The sequence below is a fragment of the Castor canadensis genome, chromosome 14, assembly GCF_047511655.1.
Source record: "Castor canadensis chromosome 14, mCasCan1.hap1v2, whole genome shotgun sequence".
Classification (NCBI taxonomy): domain Eukaryota; kingdom Metazoa; phylum Chordata; class Mammalia; order Rodentia; family Castoridae; genus Castor; species Castor canadensis.
In genome coordinates this window covers 36,238,666-36,260,836 of record NC_133399.1, presented here as the reverse complement: position 1 = coordinate 36,260,836, position 22,171 = coordinate 36,238,666, and the positions used below count along the sequence as shown (strand labels likewise).

Here is a 22,171-nt window from a genome sequence, read left to right as displayed (position 1 = left end):
GCGACCGGCACCCAGTGCAGCCAACCAGAAGCGGAAACAGGGGCCGAGGGGGTGGGTGCCTCTTGGACTCCACCCTCCTCGCCCTTGGTCTCCTGGAGAAAGGCGGAAGGAATGCGGACCTTTCTGAAGTGACGGCCTCAACGGCCTATCAGGAGCAGGTTTAGGAAGGCGGGGCGGAAAAAACTGGAGGAATTAAACGGATTGACCGCGTGTTTAGCCAATGAGAGGATTGACTCAGACCTTTCCTTCTATCAGAGAACCTGTCTGGGAAGGGAAATGGAGTTACGTCCAGGTGATGTTACGCTACCTAACGTCCCGATGACGTCATAGGTCAAGACATGGCTCTAGCCTCTTTCCTCTCTCCCCTAGCCCATAAATGACCATTTCCGGTTGTTTCTGCTCCTGTAGTCTCTTGTTTGCAGTTTCCCTTCTTACGCTGGTGATTTACGAGTTTATCCCTCTATTTCTCGGTTTCCTCCTCTGCGAACAAGGAAGAAACCCTCGTGGGTCTTGAGAAGGAGGATCATTCCCTTAAACATACTGAACTTTCTGCTATGAAATCTTTGGTTAACAAATATTTAGGGGCTAAGTTGTAGCTCAGTAGTAGAGTGCTTGCCTAGAATGTGCAAAGCAGAGCCCTAGCTTGGTTCCCCAGCACCACACACATCAAGTACAGATCCTTCACCAGACACTCCAACATAACCTTTTCCCCTTATCCTTTTTCATTTTCCCCTATAGGATTTATCCTGCCCGACTTTAAAGTATATATTTATTTTTACTTTGTGTATTTGAAGTGTAAAAATGCTGTTTTATTTGATATACAAATACATCCCTTTGTATTTCTATAGTTAATTTTTGTGTGTTAAGAGCACATGAAAATCTATGCTCTGGGAATATTTTCAGCATACATTACAAAGATGCTGCTGTCTTTTGACAGTCCTAACTCTGAATTATGTACTGTTTTCTTAATCCGTCGATCAGTTTCATTTCTGTTCCCTATCAAGCCAATGAGGGCAGGGATGGTATCTGTTTCAATCATTCGTGTATTCCCTGTGCTCAATAAACATTTATTCAGTGGTGAATAACAGAAATATAGAATCCTCGTGCTGTTTTAACAATTTTTATTATGGCTACTTGGATTGCAACTGTGGAATGTCCATCAGGCATCTCAGACAGAAATTTGTCCTCTTTCCCCATATCCAGTCTTGTGTCTCCATTCCCCCTCCTTCCTATGAATGCCAGAGGTTAAGCTGGGCCTGGTGGTACATGTCTGTAATCCCAGCACTCCAGACTGAGGAAGGAGAATCTTCAGTTTGAGGCCAACCTGGGCTACACAGGGAGACCCTGTTTCAAGAAAACAACTAAAAAGCACAGGTGGTGGACTCCTCTCTCCATATCTATTCTCCACCTCCCTCAGTTGCCTTATTCTGACCTCCACTTCCTAAATTTCTCCAGGTGTGACCACTTCTCACTGCTTCCACTACTACCACCTAACCGTAGCCTCTGTCAACCCTCCTTGGACCAACTCAGCATTTTCCTCTCTGGTCTCCCTCCCGTATCTTCACTTCCCCCCCCCCACAGTCTGTTTTTCCCAAAGCAATGAGAGGGAGTTCTAAAAACATAAACAAGTCCTATTACTTTCCTATTTAAAAAGCTCTTTGTTCTTCAGCAAACACTGAATGAGCACCTACTAGGTGCTGGGATACAGCACTGAAAACAAGACAAAGTCCCAGAGGTCTAGTGGGGGGAGCCTGACAAGAAGCAAGGAACCAACAACAGGAACAAAATAGTTTCCCTGTGGTACACCTGCTGGAGGGGAATAGCCTGGGTGGGCAGTGGTGGAGTGCCTTAGTGAGATAGTCAGGGAAGGCATCTTGGAGGAGGTGGTGTAGCACTGACTCCTTAGAATGAAAAGGTGTCAGCTGTGGGAGTTTCTTTTCTATTCCTCAAACAAAATAACCAGACAATAAGTCAATCTGTGTAGATTTTCTCTTCCTGATACTGGGGATTGAGTTCAGGGACTTAAATTTGCTAGGCAAGTGCTCTACCACGTGAACTACACCCCCAATACTTTTGCTTTTAATTTGTTATTCTGATAGGGTTTCATGCTTTTTCCCAGGCTGGCCTCTTGACTGTGATCTTCCTACCTCCACCTCCTGAGTTTCTGGGATTACAGATGTGCACTGTTATATCCAGCATATATAGATTGAGAAGTATATTTGACTCACAAGTATACTTCTCTTTTTTTTTTTTGCAGCACTGGGATTTGAACTCAGGGCCTCACGCTTGCTAGGCAGATGCTCTTACCACTTGAACCACTCCACCAGCCCACAAATATATTTCTGGAAAATCCAAGCTTATGGTATCTGGGGCCTTTGTACTGCAACACAACATAGCAGAGGGCATCATGAGGTGAGACAGAGCAGGTGTGCTCTCTCAGGTCTCTCTTCCTCTTCTTTTAAAGCCACTAATACCATTGTGGGTGCCCCATCCTCATGACTTCATCTAATCCTAATTACTTCCCAAGGACCCTACCTCCCAACATCATTGATACATGACTTAGGGGATTATGTTTGCAATACATAAACTCTAGGGTGAGGGAATCACATTCAAACCACAGCCAGGATAGGGAGGAGGAGCAGTGAGAGATCTCCAAAGGGTTCCAACAGCCAGGAGGCCATGATGACCAGAAAGGGGCCTACAGGGATGAGTGGAGGAAAGAGGGAATACTGAAAGCTAGAACAGAGAACTGTACTGGCTGTTGTTCTCAAATTCCTGGGCAGTGGGCTTGAAGCCTTGCATGTTCTAGTCCCTACCTCCTTCCCACTCCTGTTCACCACTCCATTTTCCGCCCAGGTGGGCCCACCTACCACTAAGCTTTTGCTCTCACAGTGCCCTCCTTCTGGAATGGCCTCTACCTCCCCATCTCCCCTGTAGAATGTTTTTTCAGTGTGTCTGGGACTTGAACTCAAGGCTTGCACTCGCAAAGCAGATGTTCTACTGCTTGAGCCATACCTTCAGTCCGTTTTGCTCTGGTTATTTTGGAGATGGGGTTTTGCAAACTCTTGCTCAGGCTGGCCTCAAACCGGGATCCTCCCCATCTCAGCCTCCCAAGTAGCTAGGATTATAGGGGTGCCCAGCTCCCCTGTAGAATTTCATCCTTAGAAAATCTGACTCAGGGCCAGGCATGTTGGCACACACCTGTAGTCCCAGGAGTTTATGGCCAGCCTGGGTAACGAGACCTCCATCTCCAAAAAAAATTAATGGAGCTGAAAAATTCCCATCACCTAGTGACCTCATAGTCATAATGTAGCACAACACATTCCTCACATTTGATGTTAAATAAACAAGTCCAATGTAAACAGTCTCATGTCTACCACATCTCAATTGCGTCAGGACGTCACATCTTGATCAGCTCAGCCTGTGTTACCAGTTTTAGGGGAGAAGCCCTGGCTCCAGGAGTCCCAACAGACTAGGCTCAGCCACCTGTCCCAATATGGCAGGTAAAGACATGAATAGTGGTGAAGGACAGAGAATGAAGATTTAATTAACATAGCCACTTGGGGAAAAACAGGGAAATGGGTTCAGTGATTTCCCCCCACACACACAGTCTGTCTTCAGGAGCTCACAGGAACTTTGAGGTTTTATAGAAGAGGGAGAAAAAAGAGGGGTTGAGGTATGCATAGCTCACAGAGCAGGTAATGTTGGCCAGCCAGCAGTATGATTAATCATCCTGTTTAAGTTTTTGTAAGGAGTTATGGAGTAGTTAATGCTGTTGCTTGGGGGTAGTTTTTAGCCCTCATTATAAAGATGTTTGTTGAGGGCCAGGTATGGTGGCTTATGCCTGTAATCCCAGCTACTAAAAAGGCAGACATAGAGGAATGAGGCTCAAGGCCCACACAGGCAAAAATCCTGAGAACTATCTGAAAATTAGTGTTGGGGGAGTGCTCACTTAGCAAGTGCATGATCCTGAGTTCAAATCCTAGTTCCTTCTCCACCCCCCCAAAAATGATGTTTATCAATTAGTTCTATCTTCTCTGGAATCTAAGGTGACTGTAAGGTAGAGAGACTCAGGAGAAAAAATTTAAACAGGCAAAATAGAGCCAGAGAGAGACAAAAATGGAGTTAATTAGGCTAGTGACTGGTGTCTCCTTCACCAGGACCCCAGGGAAGCTACTCTGTCCCCAGCACCTATCAGGAAGAGTTCCAGGACAGGAAAATCGCAGAGGTGAGCTGGGGTGTAGCTGAAGTGGTAGAGTGCTTGCCTAGCAAGTTCAAGGCCTTGGGTTCAATCCCCAGTACCACCAGAGAAGGAAGAGAGGGAAGGAGGAAGGAAAGGGAGAGAGGGAGGAAGGGAGGGAGGGAAAGAGGAAGGAACGAAGGAAAGGAGAAAAAATCACAGGTTACAGAGGTTTTCCTTTAGGGTAAGAAGTGTCCCTCTGAGTACTAAGAGAAGTATTTTTTGGAGGAAAATCTGGGCAAAGGTAGGTTCTACTGTTCAAGCAGAAGCTATGCTCAGGACAGGAGCACATTTGTCCTAAATATATGACTTGGAGATGTAGCATCCCATTCTTACAAGAACCACATACTGGAAAAACCCTACCCTGTCCCTCTCTCTCTCTTCTTGTGGTGCTGCAATGCAGGGCCCTTCATCTCCCTTTTCTTGCTTTGTTTTTTGTTGTTGTTGTTGTTTGGTACTGCGGTTTGAACTATGAGCCACTACACCAGCCCTTTTTTGTGATGGGTTGTTTTTTGTTTTGTTTTGTTTGAGACAGGGTCTCGCAAATTATTTGCTCAGGCTGGTCTTGAACTTCGATCCTCCTAATCTTTGCCTCCTGAGTAGCTAGGATTACAGGTGTGAGTCACTAGCTCCTGGCTTGTTCCCTGTCTCTTGCCCCTTGATACTTTGCACCATGTTGGGATTCTGCCAGCAAGAAAGCCACTAACAATACACAGGCCCTCTACCTTAGCCAGAACCATGAGCCTTTTTGGCAGTACCGTGGCTTGAACTCAGGGACTTACACTTGCTAGGCTTGTTAGATAGGTGCTCTATCACTTGAGCCACTCCACAAGCCCTGTTTTATATTGGTTTTTTCGAGGTAGGGTCTCAGGAACTTTTTGCCTCGGGCTGCCTGGGAACTGCCATCTTCCTAAGTAGCCCTAGGATTACAGGCACAAGCCACCAGTGCCCAGATATCAACTGTCGTTTTACTGACCTAGTTATGGTAAATGATATTGATTTCCCAGATTTGCTGCAGATATGTTTCCATTTTTTAAATCTGGGTAAATCCTGATATGCCTGATAGTGAGATTTATTTTGCCTGTCAACCTGCTTATTAACAACAGCCTGTTTTGCTCTCAAAATTGTCCCAGTGTGTGGTCAGGTGCCAGTGGCTCACACATGTAATTCTAGTTATTCAGGAGCTAGAGATCAGGAGGATGGTGGTTTGAAGCCAGCATGGGCAAATAGTTCTCCAGAGCCTATGTTGAAAAATACCCAACACAAAAACATGGCTGGTGGAGTGGCTCAAGTGGTAGAGCATCTGCTTAGCAAGCGTGAGGCCCTAAGTTCAAACACCCGTGCCACCAAAACATACCCCACTTCACCTGCTTTTTGTTTATTTTTTGCTAACATGGTCTCCTTATGTTGCATAGGCTGGCCTGGAACTTGCTATTGTTTCTCAGGCTGATCTTGAATTCAAGATCCTTCTGTCTCAGCCTCACAAATGCTGGGATTACAGGTGTGGGCATCTGGCTTTACTTTTTTTTTTTTTTCATTATATCTCCCAATCTTTACAGATTGGCTGTGCATTGGATATTCTTCAACATTTAGCCAGGCTGTTTGTAACTGCAGGTCAGCCACAAGGGAGCACTTGCATCTTTCCAGGCCTTTTCTAAACACATAGTCTGTTCTGGGCATGCACAAGGCCTTTTTGCTTTCCCCTGTAGCATACAGACGTGTTTTTTTCTTTTTTGAGTGACACTGGGGTTTGAACTCAGGGCTTCACACTTGTAAAGCAGGTGCTCTACCACTTGATCCACACCTCTTGTCCATTTCGCTCTGGTTATTTTGGAGATGGGGTCTCAAGAACTAGTTTACCTGGGCCAGCCTCAAACCATGATCCTCCCAATTTTAGCCTCCCAAGTAGCTAGGAATACAGGTGTGAACCACCTGTGGCCAGCTAGAGATTTATTTATTTATTTATTATTTATTTTATGTGACTCTAGGGACCTATCCCAAGGCCCTGAACTTGCTAGGCAAGTGCTCTACCACTTGAGCTATACCTCTGGCCCACTATTTTTCTTTAACATGGCTACTAGAAAAACGTAAGATATATATTTCTATCCAATAGAAAGACATTAAAAAGTTAACTGTAGACCATGGGCAGTAGCTCGTGTCTGTAATCCCAGCTACTAAAGAGGCAGAGATCAGGAGTCTCATAGTTGAAGGCCAGCCTAGGCAAAAAGTTAGCAAGACCCCATCTCACAAAAGATCTGGGTGTAGCAGCGTTTGCCTATAATTCCTATTATTTGAGAGGTAAGAGGATTGAAGTCCAGGCCGGCCTAAGCATAAACTTGAGACCCTGTCTGAAAAATAACTAAAAGCAAGAAGGACTGGGGGCATAGCTCAAGTGGTAGAACATCTGCCTAGCAAGCACGAGGTCCTGAGTTCAAACCCCAATCCTGCCAAAAAAAGAAAAAAAGAGCTAACCCATATGCTTATAAGTATGATTGGGAAGAAATACTCATTTTCCCCCAAAATCACCCGCTTCCATAGGGATTGAACTGTATTTTTAAAATAAAAATGAGGAGATCCACATCATGAAATGATAATGAAGGAAATGAGATTGGTTGGCAGAGGGGGGAAAGAAGGACCAGTCCTGTCCCTAAGGGACCTGGGAGTACACTCTCCAACCTGGGATCATGTTTACGTGGACTTTGAAACTGTCCACTTTTTAAAACAAGCCAAAAAACAAAGAACAAAATGTTCTGAGGTTGATTTTATTCCAAGAATTCTGTGAGCTCCACCCTGACACCACCGTTGGCACCAGCTCGTCCACAGCACCCACACACAACAGCACCGTGAGGGTGGCTGGGGCCCCTGAGAACCCCATCCCTCAGCCAGTCAATGTCACTGAGTCCATCATCAAGGGCCAGCCTGGCCGGCCCCAAGTGGTCCCTCTGTGTTCCCAACTCCTCGAGCAGGCGAGAAGTGGGACTCAATGCCCACCCAATGCCCTGTGACCCACGCTTCCAGGCGCTGAACCGTGCCCTGCTGCCCTGATCTCAGAAAACGATGCGTGCAGCCCCCCACTCAGAAAGGGGGCTCGCTCCAGTCGTGGACCTCTTCTCTGTTCACAAGGCTCCGCACGGCCCCTGCTTGGAGCTCCTGCTAGAGCAGAGAGCAGCCATGTTCTTGGGCCAGAGCCGAAGTCACTGTCCTCTTCAGCCTGGGACCAGGCTCCACTGGGAGGCTAGGAGGCTGCTGCAGCCTCTGTGGGCTGGATCAGCACTGTGGTTGCCTGCAATGGGTAGTAGCGGCCCCGCCAGGCCTTCCAGAACATTCCCTTCTTACGCTGCTGCCGTGGTTGTGGGATGGAGGGAAAGTACTGGCCATTGAGGTTGGAGTGGTCACAGGTGCCGAACCACCATCCACCTGCGGGATCAGAGGAGAGGGGTCATGGTCAAGGCCTTGGGCCTTACGTGGAGAGGGGAGGTAGGGTTGGTGTGGAGCAGGGGGCTTTGAATTTTACGCATTTTAAATGCGAAGACTTTGGCAGTGATTCTCACACTGGGTTCTAAGGGTGCTTAGGTGGTGACAAAGCAGCTGGGGTGGTGGTCTGGCCAGCCTCTTCTCGGCAATCTCAGTGAATCAACTTTTATGGTCTATGTCTGGCACATGGCTAACATTTATTACGGACATTCTGCTGGGCATGGTAGGGCATGTCTGTAATCCCAGCCACTCAGGAAGAGGAGGTTAGAAGATTGTAGTTCAAGGCCAGCCTGGGCAAAAAGCTAGCAAGAACCCTTCTCAATCAATAAGTCAGGTGGAGTGGTGTGTGCCTGTCATCTCAGCTCTGTAGGAGGCATAAGTAGAAAAATTTCGATCTGTGGCTGGCCCAGACAAAAATGCAAGACCTCACATGAAAAAAATCTACACAAAAAAAGGATGAGACATGGCTCACTTGGTAGGGCACTTGCTTGGCAGGTACAATGCCCTAGGTTCCATCCCCAGCACCACCAAAATAAATAAATAAACAAAAAGGTAATTTTTATGGTTTAACTTCACAGAGCCTAAGCTTTGCCTCTGACTTCACAAGAACAAAACAAGAGTTTGTCTTGGTGGTTTTTTTGCCCTGGCACAAATGTCTCATTGGCTTTTCATAATAAACCTATGGTTCTACCCATTTTAAAGACAGGAAAACTAAGAGCAGTAGTTAAGTCAACGTATGACCCAACAGCACACAGCAAGTAAGGAGAAAGTGAGGGTAGGGCATAGATGCACTTTGAGGTTGAAGGTAGGGCAGGTGCTCACCAGAGAGACTCTTGGCACAGTTCATGTCCACACGGAGGTCATGGTCCTGGTCCCACGTGGAGAAGGGTAGGGAGAGGCCATTGGGTGTGGTGGTGGGGACACCCAGCTCATCCGCCACTTGTGCAGTGAGCTGCAGACTGTAGGCTGTGTCTTCACCACCCAGGTGGATGGGGAACTTCAGTGACTTGGCATTGCCATCCCAGTCCTGAAGCTGCACGGCCAGGCGGCTGCCACGGTCCCCTGTGATGCTTCTCATCTTCTCCAGGCCCAACCAGAACTCGCCTGCAGTGGGAGAGGCCGCCAGGTGAGGTGGGCCCACCCTCCACGGCCCCCTCCTCCTCCCTTGCCTCTGGCCATGCCAGAAACACCAACCTTGGGGGTCTCCAAAGCCTGTCTTGTATGCTTCCCAGGACTGGTTGAAGTCCACAGAACCATCTTTGCGCCTCTGAATCACTGTCCAGCCTCCATCTGCCCAGAGACACAGGGTCACCAGGAGGCCCCTCTTCACAGGGAACCCTGGCAACCCCATCTGGTTGCTAACCCCAAGATTCCCTGCTAAACCCAGGGAGGGCAGCACTCCCTTCACTCCTCCCGGCCTCCATCTGGAAGGACCAAAGGAAGACGAGGCAGAGGGATGGATATTGTGGGTGTGCTAGCAGGCAGGGGATCAGGCTAGATCTTTGTCCCAAGGACCCACAGGGAAGGAGGGCCAGCTGGTGATCTTAACCACAGAAAACCATCTCTGAGTTTGGAATGGACGGTGATGGGGAAAGGGCTGCATTTTAGGAGTGTATGTGTGTGGGTGTGCGGTGCTGGGGATTGAACTCGTGGCCTTGCACATGGTAGGCAAGCACTCTACCACTGCACTATGTTTGGGCTGCATTTTAAAGAGCAGCATCAGGGACTGTGCTCTGCAAGAGGGAGCTCTGGTGGCCAGGGCATCCTTCCTACCTGAGGTCATCTTGCAGTTGACCAGGAAAGGTGGGGACCCCTGAGGCTGGATCTGGAATAGTCCACTCTTCCGCTCACCCTCTTCAAAGAGCTCCTGGCAGTCCCGGGGCAGCCCTGAAGACAGAAGGAAGGAGGAGTTCAAGCAGGAGAAAAACTCCCCAGGTAGAGGGCAATACAGAGGTGAGGGGCAATGTTCACGTTATGACCATTCCCTCCGTCTGCCAAAACTCTTCCATGGCTCCTTATTCTTCAGTGTGGGCTACAAGACACAGGGAATGCCAGCCCCGGGCCCAACTCCCTCATCCCTCAGTGCATCTCCACCTTCTCTGGCCACATAGGCTTCTTTCCTGCTCTCCCCCAGCCCTCTCCACCTTACTTGTATTGCACCCCTTCTGCCACAGGAATTTTGCCCATGCTCAGCCCTCTGCCTGGGACTGTCTTCCCTCACTTCTATCTCTGGGTCCCAGCTTCTGAAAGGATGCCTTCCCTCATCCAGGACTAGACTAACCCTCCCAAAATGAGCATGGAGCACTTCCCATAAATGTTCCTCACTGGGATGATCTGGAGGTATGTCTCCACTTCTGCAGCTCACTGGGGGCTCCATGAGGCCCCCTGGTCACCAAACGCACACATCCACTCTAAGCCTAGCCCATAGCAGGTGTTCAAAAAAAAACAAACTTGAATGAATGATTCAGGAAGCTGGGTCAGGAGTGGGAGGGGGAGCTCTGGCTTATGCAGTGCTGATGGTGGCCTGGATGGGGCTTGAGGTGACTGAGGCTCTGCCTCAGGGGTCCCAGCTATTAGAAAGTCAGGGGGCAGGATGGAGGAGAGGAGGAGGAGGAAAGGAAGAGAGGAGAGAGGGAAGGTAGCCTTGGCGTTCAGTAGGCTCTGGAAGAACCGCCCCCAGCCCAGCCAGGGAAAGTAGGGGAAAGGTCACCAGGGTAGGGTGGGGGCACTGGAGGGGACTCTCTGAGGGGAGAGAGGAGGGCAGGCCCAAAATGAAGGGAGGACACTTTCCCGGCCCCTCAGGCAGCTCCCCTTTCCCCTACTTTCTTCTCATCCAATCAGGACAGGCAAGCTGCCAAGGCCAATGTGGTCTCCATTAGGGCCAGCTGTTTGTCTCTCCAGCTGTGAACTTTCCCCTACTTGGCTGGGTTGAGTCTGGGAGTCCCAAACTCACATAACACCCCCCTTCTCTTCCACCACCTCTACCAGCCAGGACCTGTGCCTGCTGGCCCCAGAGAGCCCATCATCCCACACTCAGGTTTGGGAGGGTGTTCTCACCATGCCAAGATACCTGCCTGGGGGAGGGGGCGGGAAGAGGAAGGGGGTGGGGAAGAGTCCTAAAGACTACAGGGCTGGAAGCCAGCAACCAGCCCTGGGGTGTGAAATGGGGGATCCAAACTTTCACCCAGTTGGCTGTGAACAGCTGCAGATGCTGGGCAGGGTGACAAGGTGGCTGTGAACTTAGGGTGGGACATAGGAACCCCTGTCAGACAGACAGCAGACACACACACACACACACACACACACACACACACACACACACACACTACAGTTTGAGACAGGGGAATTTTGAAACTTGCACAATAAAGGATTTAGAGCTTGAGATGGAACAGAAAAAGCCCGTTCTGCAGTGTGTGTGCGTGTGTGTATACAAGTGCACGGGTGTAAGCTAGACAGGAACTTTGGGGATAGAAGAAGTGTGAGGGACCAGGAGCCTTGAACTTATAAGAAAGCAGAGTTATTGCAGTACTGGAGGTGTGGCTCAAGTGGTAGAGCCCCTGAAGTCCTGAGTTCAAACCCCAGTATTCCCAAAAAAAACAAAAGCAAGCGTTAATTGTCTAGTCTGGGAGCCGGGGGTCACTACTAGCTCTATACCCCAAAAGATCTTGGGATATCGAATCTCAGAAACCTCCCCACACATCTGGTACCTCTCCATCACAGCCTCCCAGAAGTTCCTAACTTTTAGGAACTCTCCAGCAGGGCAATTTAAGTTCCTCATGGACTGTCTCTCTTCCCACCCCAGCTAGCTTACTGGGAAGAAGAGTGGGGTGGCCTGGCCTGCCAAGGTCAGGGCTGAGGAGGTAGGCATCCCCATAAGCCCCTCACCAGAGCCTGGTGGAGCCTACAGGGACCCAAGACTTTTCCCTAAGGTGGACATATCAAGGGAGGTAGAGTTAGGAATGGCAAGTGGAGGGGTTGGAGGAGCTGCCAGAGGACAGAAAAGGACCAGACACTCACTGTGCAAGCTGGTGGCATTGTGAGCCAGGCCAGTGGACTGGGACATCTTGGGTAGCCTCTTTCTTCTGGCAGACTGGTTCACCCCATTGTGTAGGTGTGTGGGGGCCAGCAGACCAATCTGGGACAGGAAGAGGGTGGAGGGTGTCAGGTCTCCTGGCTCAGGCTGCCTGATCTTGGGTTCAGCTTTCCCTATCTCTCCAGCGCCATGCCTTAGGATACCTGACTTTGCAGATTCTGGATTTTCAGGTGCTGCTTCTCCAGGTGTCGCTGCTGCTGGGCAACCTTCAGGAACAGTTGTTGGATCCGGCTATTCTGAAGCTTGAGCTGTGCCTGTGGAACGGTACAAACCTTGTTGAGGACCTGGCATTGTCTCCAACCTCCAGTCCATGCTTCCATTTGAACATCCTTTGAGGCCGGAGCGGAGTGTCCAGAGAGCCTCGGATGTGCTTTTCTCTTCCTGTCCACACTCTTCCAAGAGGGCACTCGCAGAGCCACCAAACACACACACACACACACACACACACACACACACACACGTCACTCGCAGAGCCACCAAACACACACACACACACACCCGTCTGCCGAACCTACCTGCAGGCTGCGCAGGGTCTCGGGAGCCGTCTCGCCGCTGGCGATTGGGTTCTCGGGGTCTTTCGGAGTCGCGGCGGTCGCCTCGGATCCCTGGCACGCCGCCCCGCACGCGGCCAGGCGCCGCTCCAGCGCGCTCAGCTGCCCGCGGGTGCGCTCCACGTGTTCGTGCAGCCCGCGGCCGAGCTGCAGCAGCCCGTGCGCCAGCACGTTCATCTCCTCCCAGGACGCGAAGCGCGGCGGCTCGGGCGACGCGGGGCGAGCCTGGGCGCTCAGCAGCCCGGCGGTGGCGGCGCACAGCACCAGGACTGCGCCTGCCGTCGGAGCGCAGCGCATGTTCCCGGGCGATCTGAGTGCGGGGACTCCTGGACGCGGGGGACTCGAGATGCAACGGGTGGAGACGTGCGGATCTCGGCGGAGACTTCCCCTGGGATGCAGAAGGCTCTGCGAAGGAACGGATCACAATCTCAGGCCGGCCCTGTTTGGCTTTTCCCCACGGCGCCCAACGCCCCCTTTTATAAACCCGGTGCGGGGGTGGGAGGGGGAGCTTTGGAGGCGGGGCGCTGGGAGTGCCGGGGGCGGGGCGAGTGGCCAAGGGTGGGGTCCTCCTGCTGGAGACTTGGTAGTTTTGAGTGCCGGCGTTGTGGGGGGCAGTGCAAAATTCTGGCACCCCTCGCCCTTGCGCCAGCTTTCTGTTGGCCTTCCTTGGCGAACCGTGAGAGACGTGGCTCTTCCCCCACACAGGATGATCCCGCTGTGGACACAGGAATTCCGAGACCCCATCCCGCCCCCCGCCGGGATCAGTAGGGAAAAGGGCGTCCTCATCTTCAGAGACTGGAAGGCATTCCTCACCCCTTCCCCAAGTCAGAAGCTGGGGAAGAGGGCAGGAGCACTACGTGTGAGCGCTGAGTTTAGCGGGGGTGGCCTGGGAGCCCCGGACACCCCAAACCTCCCCGCTTCCGGAAGGCTTCCTCCAATCTCCAGTCAGAAGACCAAGCCAAAGCCCTCACCCCCGAGAGACATGACAGGACTCCCACGCTTCTTCCTGTTCAAGGGTTCGTTGTGGATATGTTTCTGAGATTCATTAATTTCCTCTTTCCTTCCCTCTCATTCGCTGCCCGGCAATTTGTTTGCGCCCTCTCGGCTTGTATTATCCAGGTGACAGCTCGGGGCCTCACTCACTATGGCCCACCCTACGCCGCCTCGGTCCTTAGTGTCCTTGGCTTTGCTTGCCATAAAGCAGAAACCTAAAACACTTGGAAGAAAGGCCTCCCTTCCACCCACTCTCCTCCCTCCCTCATTCATTCATTCATTCATCCAATAAACACAAAATGTTGATTTCAGCGCAGTCCCAGGAACTCCTTGGATGGTGGAGAGACCCCAGCACTCTGAGAGACAAAGCTGGGAAAAACGGAGACCTGAGTGAGGCTGTGGTGCCGGCCTCTGTTCGTGCCAAGAAGCTAAGCTTTCATTCAACAAGCTTGCACTGGCATCCCCTCTTACTCCTTCCGCACCAACTCCCCTCTACCCTGCCAGGAAGGGGAGTCTGGCATAGAAAACCCGCCTGCCAGGAAGAAGCACAGGGCAGGTTGACCAAAACAACCAAGTTGACTCAGCATGGCTGGGAGCCAGCCTCGAAGTGTCTGGAATGTGCAACTGCAGCCAGCGGGCAGACAGGGCTGACGTGCAGGCTACCACTCCTACACTTGGCCATAGGATGACTGATCTCAGCAGCAGTGACAGGCAGACAGGAAGGGCAGGGAGGAAACCCCCAGGGAAGGACAGGATGGGATGGTTACCATCTGATGGTGACAGACTTCCCAGCCTGACTCTAAGGATCACTTGCCCCGGCTCCTCCAGTCTCCTCTTTCCCAGCTTCTTGCACTAGGAGAAATAATCAATGGCTTTGCCAACCTGAGGGCCTTTTGTGATCCGATTTTCAGAGACTTCTTCACTAGGTTGTTTCAGAGAGCGTGAAGCTCCAGGAAGGCTCCTGGAGGCACCTGCTGGGTAAACGCTTTAGAAAAAGAGTACTGTCCTCCTGGGGCCTGGCTTTTATTCTAAAAAGTGCTCTTTGGAATTTGCCCTCTGATCAGCCAGTGACACAGTCTCCGTGATTGGTTGTCACTTAGGCACCTACTGTGGGCCAGGCACAATGCTGGGGCCATGTCAGTGAATGTCATTAGGGTCTGGGCCTGGTGGTGCACACCTGTAGTCCCGGCACTGGGGAGGATGAGGGAGGAGGATCTTGAGTTCAAGGCCAGCTTGGGCTACATAAGAAGGTGTAAAAAAAAAAAATGTGGGCTAGAGGCTAGAATCTGTCTTCAGAAAAGAAAACAGTAAGATGACTGTCTTGTTGACAATCCTGGCCAGTAGAATGAAGGAGACCAATCCCCGTCTTTGGAAGACTTCAGCCTTTGACAGGACACGGTCTCACCAATGGTGTCTTTCCATCTCTAATCATGGGATATTCTGGTGGGTGGGATAGGAGGAGAGAACCTGTTCTGTCAATGCAGGAACTGCTTATAATAAAAATAATAGCAAAGGCTGAGTGCAATAGATCACGCCTATAATTCCAGCTACCCAGGAGGCAGAGATCCAGAGGATCAAGATTCAAGGCCAGCCTGGACAAAGTTATTTTTATTATCATTTGACAGTACTGGAGTTTGAACTCAGGGTCTCACTCTTGCTAGGCAGGTGCTCTGCTACTTGAGCCACTCCACCAGCCTTTATTTATTTATTTATTTATTTATTTTTGCGTTGCTGGGGTTTGAACTCAGGGCCTACACCTTGACCCACTCTGCCACCCCATTTTTTGATGGGTTTTTTCTTTTTTTTTTTTTCATTTTTCTTTTATTATTCATATGTGCATACAAGGCTTGGTTCATTTCTCCCCCCTGCCCCCACCCCCTCCCTTACCACCCACTCCGCCCCCTCCCGCTCCCCCCCTCAATACCCAGCAGAAACTATTTTGCCCTTATCTCTAATTTTGTTGTAGAGAGAGTATAAGCAATAATAGGAAGGAACAAGGGGTTTTGCTGGTTGAGATAAGGATAGCTATACAGGGCATTGACTCACATTGATTTCCTGTGTGTGGGTGTTACCTTCTAGGTTAATTCTTTTTGATCTAACCTTTTCTCTAGTTCCTGGTCCCCTTTTCCTATTGGCCTCAGTTGCTTTAAGGTATCTGCTTTAGTTTCTCTGCGTTAAGGGCAACAAATGCTAGCTAGTTTTTTAGGTGTCTTACCTATCCTCACCCCTCCCTTGTGTGCTCTCGCTTTTATCATGTGCTCATAGTCCAATCCCCTTGTTGTGTTTGCCCTTGATCTAATGTCCACATATGAGGGAGAACATACGATTTTTGGTCTTTTGAGCCAGGCTAACCTCACTCAGAATGATGTTCTCCAATTCCATCCATTTACCAGCGAATGATAACATTTCGTTCTTCTTCATGGCTGCATAAAATTCCATTGTGTATAGATACCACATTTTCTTAATCCATTCGTCAGTGCTGGGACATCTTGGCTGTTTCCATAACTTGGCTATTGTGAATAGTGCCGCAATAAACATGGATGTGCAGGTGCCTCTGGAGTAACAGTCTTTTGGGTATATCCCCAAGAGTGGTATTGCTGGATCAAATGGTAGATCGATGTCTGATGGGTTTTTTCGAGCTAGGGTCTCACAAACTTCAAACCATGACCATTCTTATCTCTGCCTCCTGAGTAGCTAGGATTATAGGCGAGAGCCACCAGCACCTGTCTGGACAAAAGTTATTGAGACCGCATCTTAATCAATAAGCCAGGTGTGGTGGTATGCACGTATGGTCCCAGCTACTGTGAGGCCTAAGTAAGAGGATGGTAGTCCAGACAGGCCCTGGGCAAAATACCACCTAATCTGCAAAAGAACTGAAGCAAAAAGCATTGGTGGAGGGGCTCAAGTGGTAGAGCACCTGCCTAGCAAGCGCAAGGCCCTGAGTTCAAACCCCAAAAAACCCAACAACAACAAAAAACCCAGCTGTGCACTTAATGTACTCCAGCTATTTTTCTCAAGTGATTGTGTTTTCATTTAATCCTAGCAGCAAGTCTGAGTGAGGTCAATATTGGAATTATTCTGTTTTACAGATGACATCAGGATGGAAAGAAGCTAGTATGGTGCAAGTTCACTCAGCTGTCTAGACAGAGCTGGGGTTTGAAACCAGGGTGTCTGTCTTTCAGCTGTGTTCTCTGCAGCCATGCATGCTGCCTTTAGTAAGAATGAATGGTTCAGGCTGGGGGTGTAGCTCCACGTGCTTAGCGGGTTCAAGGCCCTGGGTTCCACCCCTAGTGCTGTAAAAAATAATAACTTTAAAATTTTTCACAATAAAAACCAGACATGGTGGCTCATGCCTATAATCCTAGCTACTTGGGAGGCTGAGATTAGGAAGATCACTGTGCAAGCCCCAGCTTGGGCAAGTAGTTCAAGAAATTCCATGTCCAAAATAACCAAAACGAAATGGACTGGAGGTGTGGCTCAAGTGGGAGAGTGCCTGCTTTGCAAGAGACTGCAGTTCCACAATTCTTTTCCAGGGTACACCCTCAGGAACCTAAACATTTCCCATGAGGCCCACAGCTTTTTTTTTTTTTTTTTTGAGACAGTGTATCACTATGTAGCCCAGGCTGGCCTTGAACTCACAATCCTCCTGCTGATCTCAGTCTCCTGAGTGCTAGGATTACAGGTGTGCACCAGCACTCCCAGTTGGCTCTACACCCTAAAGGTCTCTATCAGCTCCCAATACCAACACCCTGGAGACCAAGGCTATGCATATGAATCTTGGGAGAGCTTTCCTCCAAACTATAGTGTCATTACAACATGGCAGCCAAGCAGCTGCACAATCTGCTGCCTGTAGCTGGAAACCCTGTGCTGGAGCAGGTCATGTAATTAGTCTGAGACTGAAGGCCCAAGAACCAGGAGCAAATGGATGTCCCAGTTCCAGAGAGACAGAGGCAGAGTTTGTCCTTCTTCCACCTTTTTATTCTGTGTGATTCTCCATGGACTAGATAATGCCCACCCACATTGGTGGGGATGGATTTTCATTACTCAGTCTATTGATTCAAATGCTAATCGATTCCAGAAATCCCCTCAAAGGGACACACCCAGAAATAATGTTTTATCGGCTATCTGGGCACCTCCTAGCTCAGTCAAGTGGGCACATGAAATTACCATCATAGACACCGTCAGCAACATCACCACCACCACCAGGCAAGGAATTGTGGTTGCTATTGTTTGAATGTGGTTTGAGTGCATCCTCCAAAGATTCATATGTGGGAAGCTTTATCCTGGGGTTATTTACGTTGAGGTGGTTGAAACTGTAGGGACTAAGGACTTATGGAAGGTAGAGAAGTCATTGGTCTGCTTAATCCCTAAAAAGATTAATGTTGTTCTGCAAGATCCCAGCTAGTTCCCATGAGAGTGAGTTGTTATTAAAAGAGCAACCCTGGCCCCTGAGTCTGTCTGGCTTCTGGTATTGCCATGTAATCTCTCCATCACAAGAACTCCCACCATGATATCATCCGCCATGTTGTGATGCAGCCAAGGGGGTCCTTACCAGAGGCTGAACCCATGCGGCTACTCGATCTTGGACTTTCAGCTTCCAAAACTATGAGCTACATCTTTGCTTTATACATTACCCAACCTCTAGTATTTTGTTATGGCAACAGAAAATGGAGCAAGACAGATGTGTTTGTGTAATTTCACATATTCCCTTCTCAACCATGCTACTTATGGGGGCCCAGGACTCCAATCCCACTTTAGACAGTTATCTTCTTTAGGACCACCCTTACAACAGCCAGTGCCCAGCTTAAATGCACTTTTGACTTAAAATATTTTCAATTAATGATGGGTGTATTAGCCCATTTTTAATTTCCATAACAAAATGTCTGGGGAGGCATACTTCACAAAGAAAAAAAGGCTTAGCTGGGCGCTGGTGGTTTGTTCCTGTAATGCTAGCTACTCGAGGGGCAGAGATTAGGAGGATGGCAGTTCAAAGCCAGCCCAAGGCAAATAGTTCCTGAGACCCTATCTTGAAAAAAAACAATATAAAGTAGGACTGGTGGAATGGCTCAAATGGTAGAGCACCTGTCTAGCAAGCCTAGCAAATGTAAGGCCCTGAGTTCAAGCCTCAACACCGCCAAAAAGAGAAAAGAAAAAAGGCTTATTTTTGGTAGAGCACCTGTCTAGCAAGCCTAGCAAGTGTAAGGCCCTGAGTTCAAGCCTGAGTTCAAAAAAAGAAAAAAAAAAGGCTTATTTTTGGCTCATGGTTCTAGTCTAAAGTAGAGGGCCCATATATTGTAATGGCCTTCTTGCTGGCAGAATCCCCAGGTGGTGCAAAGTGTCCTGTGGCAAGAGGTGGAACAAGTCAGGACCCGATGCTCATACCTGTAATCCTAGCTAGTCAGGAGGCAGAGATCAGGAGGATTGCAGTTCGAGGCCAGCCAGGGGAAATAATTTGCAACACCCAACCCAAAATAGGGCTGACAGAGTGGCTCAAGTGGTAAAGTACCTGCCTAGCAAGCATGAGGACCTGAGTTCAAACCCCAGTGCCACCAAAAAAAGAAAAGAAAATACAAATGAAAGGGCTGGGGATACGGCTCAAGTGGTAGAGTGTTTGCCTTGCATGCATGAGGCCCTAGGTTGAATTCCCAGTATGGAAGAGAGAGAGAGACAGACAGACAGATACTGGAAAGGGACTGGGTCCCACAGTCCCCTTCAAGGACATCCCTAATGACTTGAAAACCTCCTGCTAGGCCCCACCTCTTAAAGGTTCCACCACCAACCCATGGTGCCAAGCTGGAGACCAAGTCTCTAACACATGGACCTTTGGGAGATATTCAGGATCCAAATTATAAAGCTGTGCATGGTGGCACATACCTATAATCCCAGCATTCAGGAGGCAGGAGGATTGGTTTTCTGTGTGTGTGTGGTTCTGGGGTTTGAACTCAGGGCCTACACCTTGAGCCACTCTACCAGCACTTTTTTGTGATGAGTTTTTTCGAGATAGGGTCTTGTGAACTATTTGTCCAGGCTGACTTCGAACCGTGATCTCCTGATCTCTGCCTCCTGAATAGCTAGGATTACAGGAGTGAGCCACCAGTGCCTGGCAGCAGGAGAATTTTGAATTAAAAGCCAGCCTGGGATGCACAATGAGGTTCTTTCTCAAAAAAAAAAAAAAAGCAAAACAAAACAAAACAAAAAAACAGCACCAGTGTTTCATGGCTATAATCCTAGCTACTCAGGAGGCAGAAATCAGGAGGATCGAGGTTCAAAGCCAACCCTGGGCAAACAATTCATGAGACCCTGTCTTGAAAAAACCCATCACAAAAAAGGGGCTGGTGTAATGACTCAAGGTGTAAGCCCTAAATTCAAGCCCCAGTACTGCAAAAAAAAATTATATATATACACACACACACAAAATACAAATGCATATACATAGGTATATATAAAATACACATCAGGGTGTCTCTGTATGTACAATAGGGACATCTGAAAGATATACATACATTTATAATGCACACAAAAGTATTTATATGGAAAGAGTCATATGTACAGAGAAACACATATATGATATACCCACATATATTACACACACACACATATATATAATACACACATAGAAGCATATGTTGTAAACTGAGTATGGTGGCACATGTCTATAATCCCAGCACTCTGGAGGTTGAAGTAGGAGGATCACAAGCATGAGGCCAGCCTGAGCTACACAGTGAGACCCTGACTCAAAAAACCAAAGAACAAAGAAAAAAAGAAACATATATTTGTGTATATATATATATATATATATATATATATATATATATAATATATGAAGGCCCATATACACATATATGCGTGTTAATCCATATAACACACAGAGAGAACATACTCTCTCACACACTCACCCATCACCTTTCTCTGAACCACGGGAGGGTGTGCTGCACAGGTATGTGTGCCTTCCGCCCTTTTGCCCTTTCCTGAAAACAGGAGCATGCTCACGTAACCACAGTAGAGTCAGCAGCTTCAGGAAATGTAACCCTGACCTAGTACTTTTATCTAATCTATGGTCCATAATCCAGTTTCATCAGTGGTCCAATCAAATGTTTCACAGTTGTACTGGTTTTGTTTTCTTTCCCCCTCCATCAGGATCCCATCCAGGATCCCAGGTTACATGCCGTTGTCATGCCTCTTTGGTTGTCCTTTGTCCTTTGGGACACTGAAGTTTCTGAAACGTACAGCCAATTATTTGCAGAGCACCGTTCACTGTGCTTTTCTCTGAAGTTTCTTTCCTACCAAGTTCCCATGATGCATTTTTGGCAGTGATGTTGTGTCCTTCTCAGTGCCTAATTTGGGAGACATAGGATGTCCCTCTGCCCCTTCTTGGCACATTTATCATGATCCTTTTAAGCACATAATTTAAATCCCAAATGACCAATGCTAACATGAAAGAAACACTAACAGGGAATGACTCCTATGAGGTAAGGCTCCCAGAGCTGAGGCCCCAAGGCTGAGGGATTCCTGAGATGTATCTGGACAAAGAATTTAGGGAACAAGTGACCCAAGCTAGGAAAGAGCCTAAAACACATGGGGTGAGGTGGAGCAGGTTTGTAATTCCAGTTGCTGAGGAGGCTGAAATTGAGGTCAACCTAATGAGATTCTGTCTCAAAAAAAAAAAATTACTTGCTGGGAGTCAGGGGCTCATGCCTGTAGTCATAACTACTTGGGAAGCTGAGATCAGGAGTCTCAATGTTCAAAGCCAGCCCAGGGAACTAGTTTGAGAGACTCTATTTCCAAAATAACCAGAGCAAAGTGGACTGGAGGTATGATTAGAGTGGTAGAGCACCTGCTTTACAAGTGTGAAGTCCTGAGTTCAAACTCCAGTCCCACAAAAATAAAATAAAAAGCACTCTGGTCTCAGAGATAAACCCAACTCTTCCCAGAGGAGCCTATAAGATCATTGGGGCTATTTATGTGGATCATCTGCCTAGAAAATGGCCTTTACTGCCCTTGACAGCTGACCATGGTATTTCCTACCCTATTTTGTTCACATCCAGGTCACCAATAAAGGTCAGCTCTAGGGCAGGGAGTTCAGAAAAGATGACTCAGAATCTGAGCTGGGGTTCAGACAGGAATGGAGCCACCTCTGTCCCTTCCTGAACCAGTGCCCTGACCCATACTTTCTTCCAGCTTCGGAGCTGGTCTTAGCCCCTGAGTAACTAAGAAAATAATTACTATAGCAGTGAACAGTGACAGCCCCTCTTGTACACCATCAGATATTTGTGCAATTCATTTTATGTCACCCCAGATCAGTTCTAGAAAAGAGAAAGGTCCTTCCTTTTCACAGAGAATGTGAGAAATTAAGCTTCCAAGACATCCAGGCACTTGGCCAAAATCACACAGCTTTCAAGGGCAAAGGTCTGAACCTAGTTCTCCCTAGTTACATTTTTTTGTGTGCGTGTGATACTGGGGTTTGAACTCAAGGCCTCAGATTTGCTAAATAGAAGCTCTATCCCTTGAGCTACTCTGCCAGCCCTTTGGGTATTTTTGAGATAGGGTTTTGCTTTTTTTTTTTTTTGCCTAGGCTGGCTTCAAACTGTAATCCTCCTGATCTCTGCCTCCCAAGTAGCTAGGATTACAATTGTGAGCCACTAGTGCCAGGCTACTTGCATCATTTTCTAAAAATAAAACTTAATTTGTGATCTGCAGTTTTAAATGGACAATGTGTTTTGTTTTGTTTTTTTTCCTTTTCTTTTTTTCGGTGGTACTGGGGTTTGAACTCAGGGTCTTGTGCTTGCTAGGTAGGCACTCTACTGGGTAATACATTTACAT

The 22,171-nt window shown here is 48.5% G+C and overlaps 1 protein-coding gene across 4 annotated transcripts; it reads right to left on the bottom strand.

Moving 5' to 3' along the window:
• Window positions 1-6,983: 6,983 nt before the first annotated feature.
• On the bottom strand, window positions 6,984-14,385 carry Angptl4 (angiopoietin like 4). Of its 4 annotated transcripts, XM_074054258.1 has the most exons (9): window positions 14,234-14,385; window positions 13,330-13,720; window positions 12,323-12,763; window positions 11,951-12,061; window positions 11,732-11,849; window positions 9,488-9,601; window positions 8,909-9,004; window positions 8,537-8,818; window positions 6,984-7,657 (listed from the first exon to the last, which is right to left on the bottom strand). In XM_074054258.1, the coding sequence occupies exons 3-9, from the start codon at window positions 12,653-12,655 to the stop codon at window positions 7,476-7,478; spliced, it is 1,236 nt and encodes a 411-aa protein (XP_073910359.1). In that variant the 5' UTR covers window positions 12,656-12,763; window positions 13,330-13,720; window positions 14,234-14,385; the 3' UTR covers window positions 6,984-7,475. The 4 variants fall into 4 exon arrangements, with proteins under 4 accessions (XP_073910359.1, XP_073910360.1, XP_073910358.1 ...); XM_074054259.1 differs by lacking the exon at window positions 13,330-13,720 and having other exon boundaries at window positions 14,234-14,356; XM_074054257.1 differs by lacking the exon at window positions 13,330-13,720 and having other exon boundaries at window positions 14,119-14,259.
• Window positions 14,386-22,171: the final 7,786 nt, after the last annotated feature.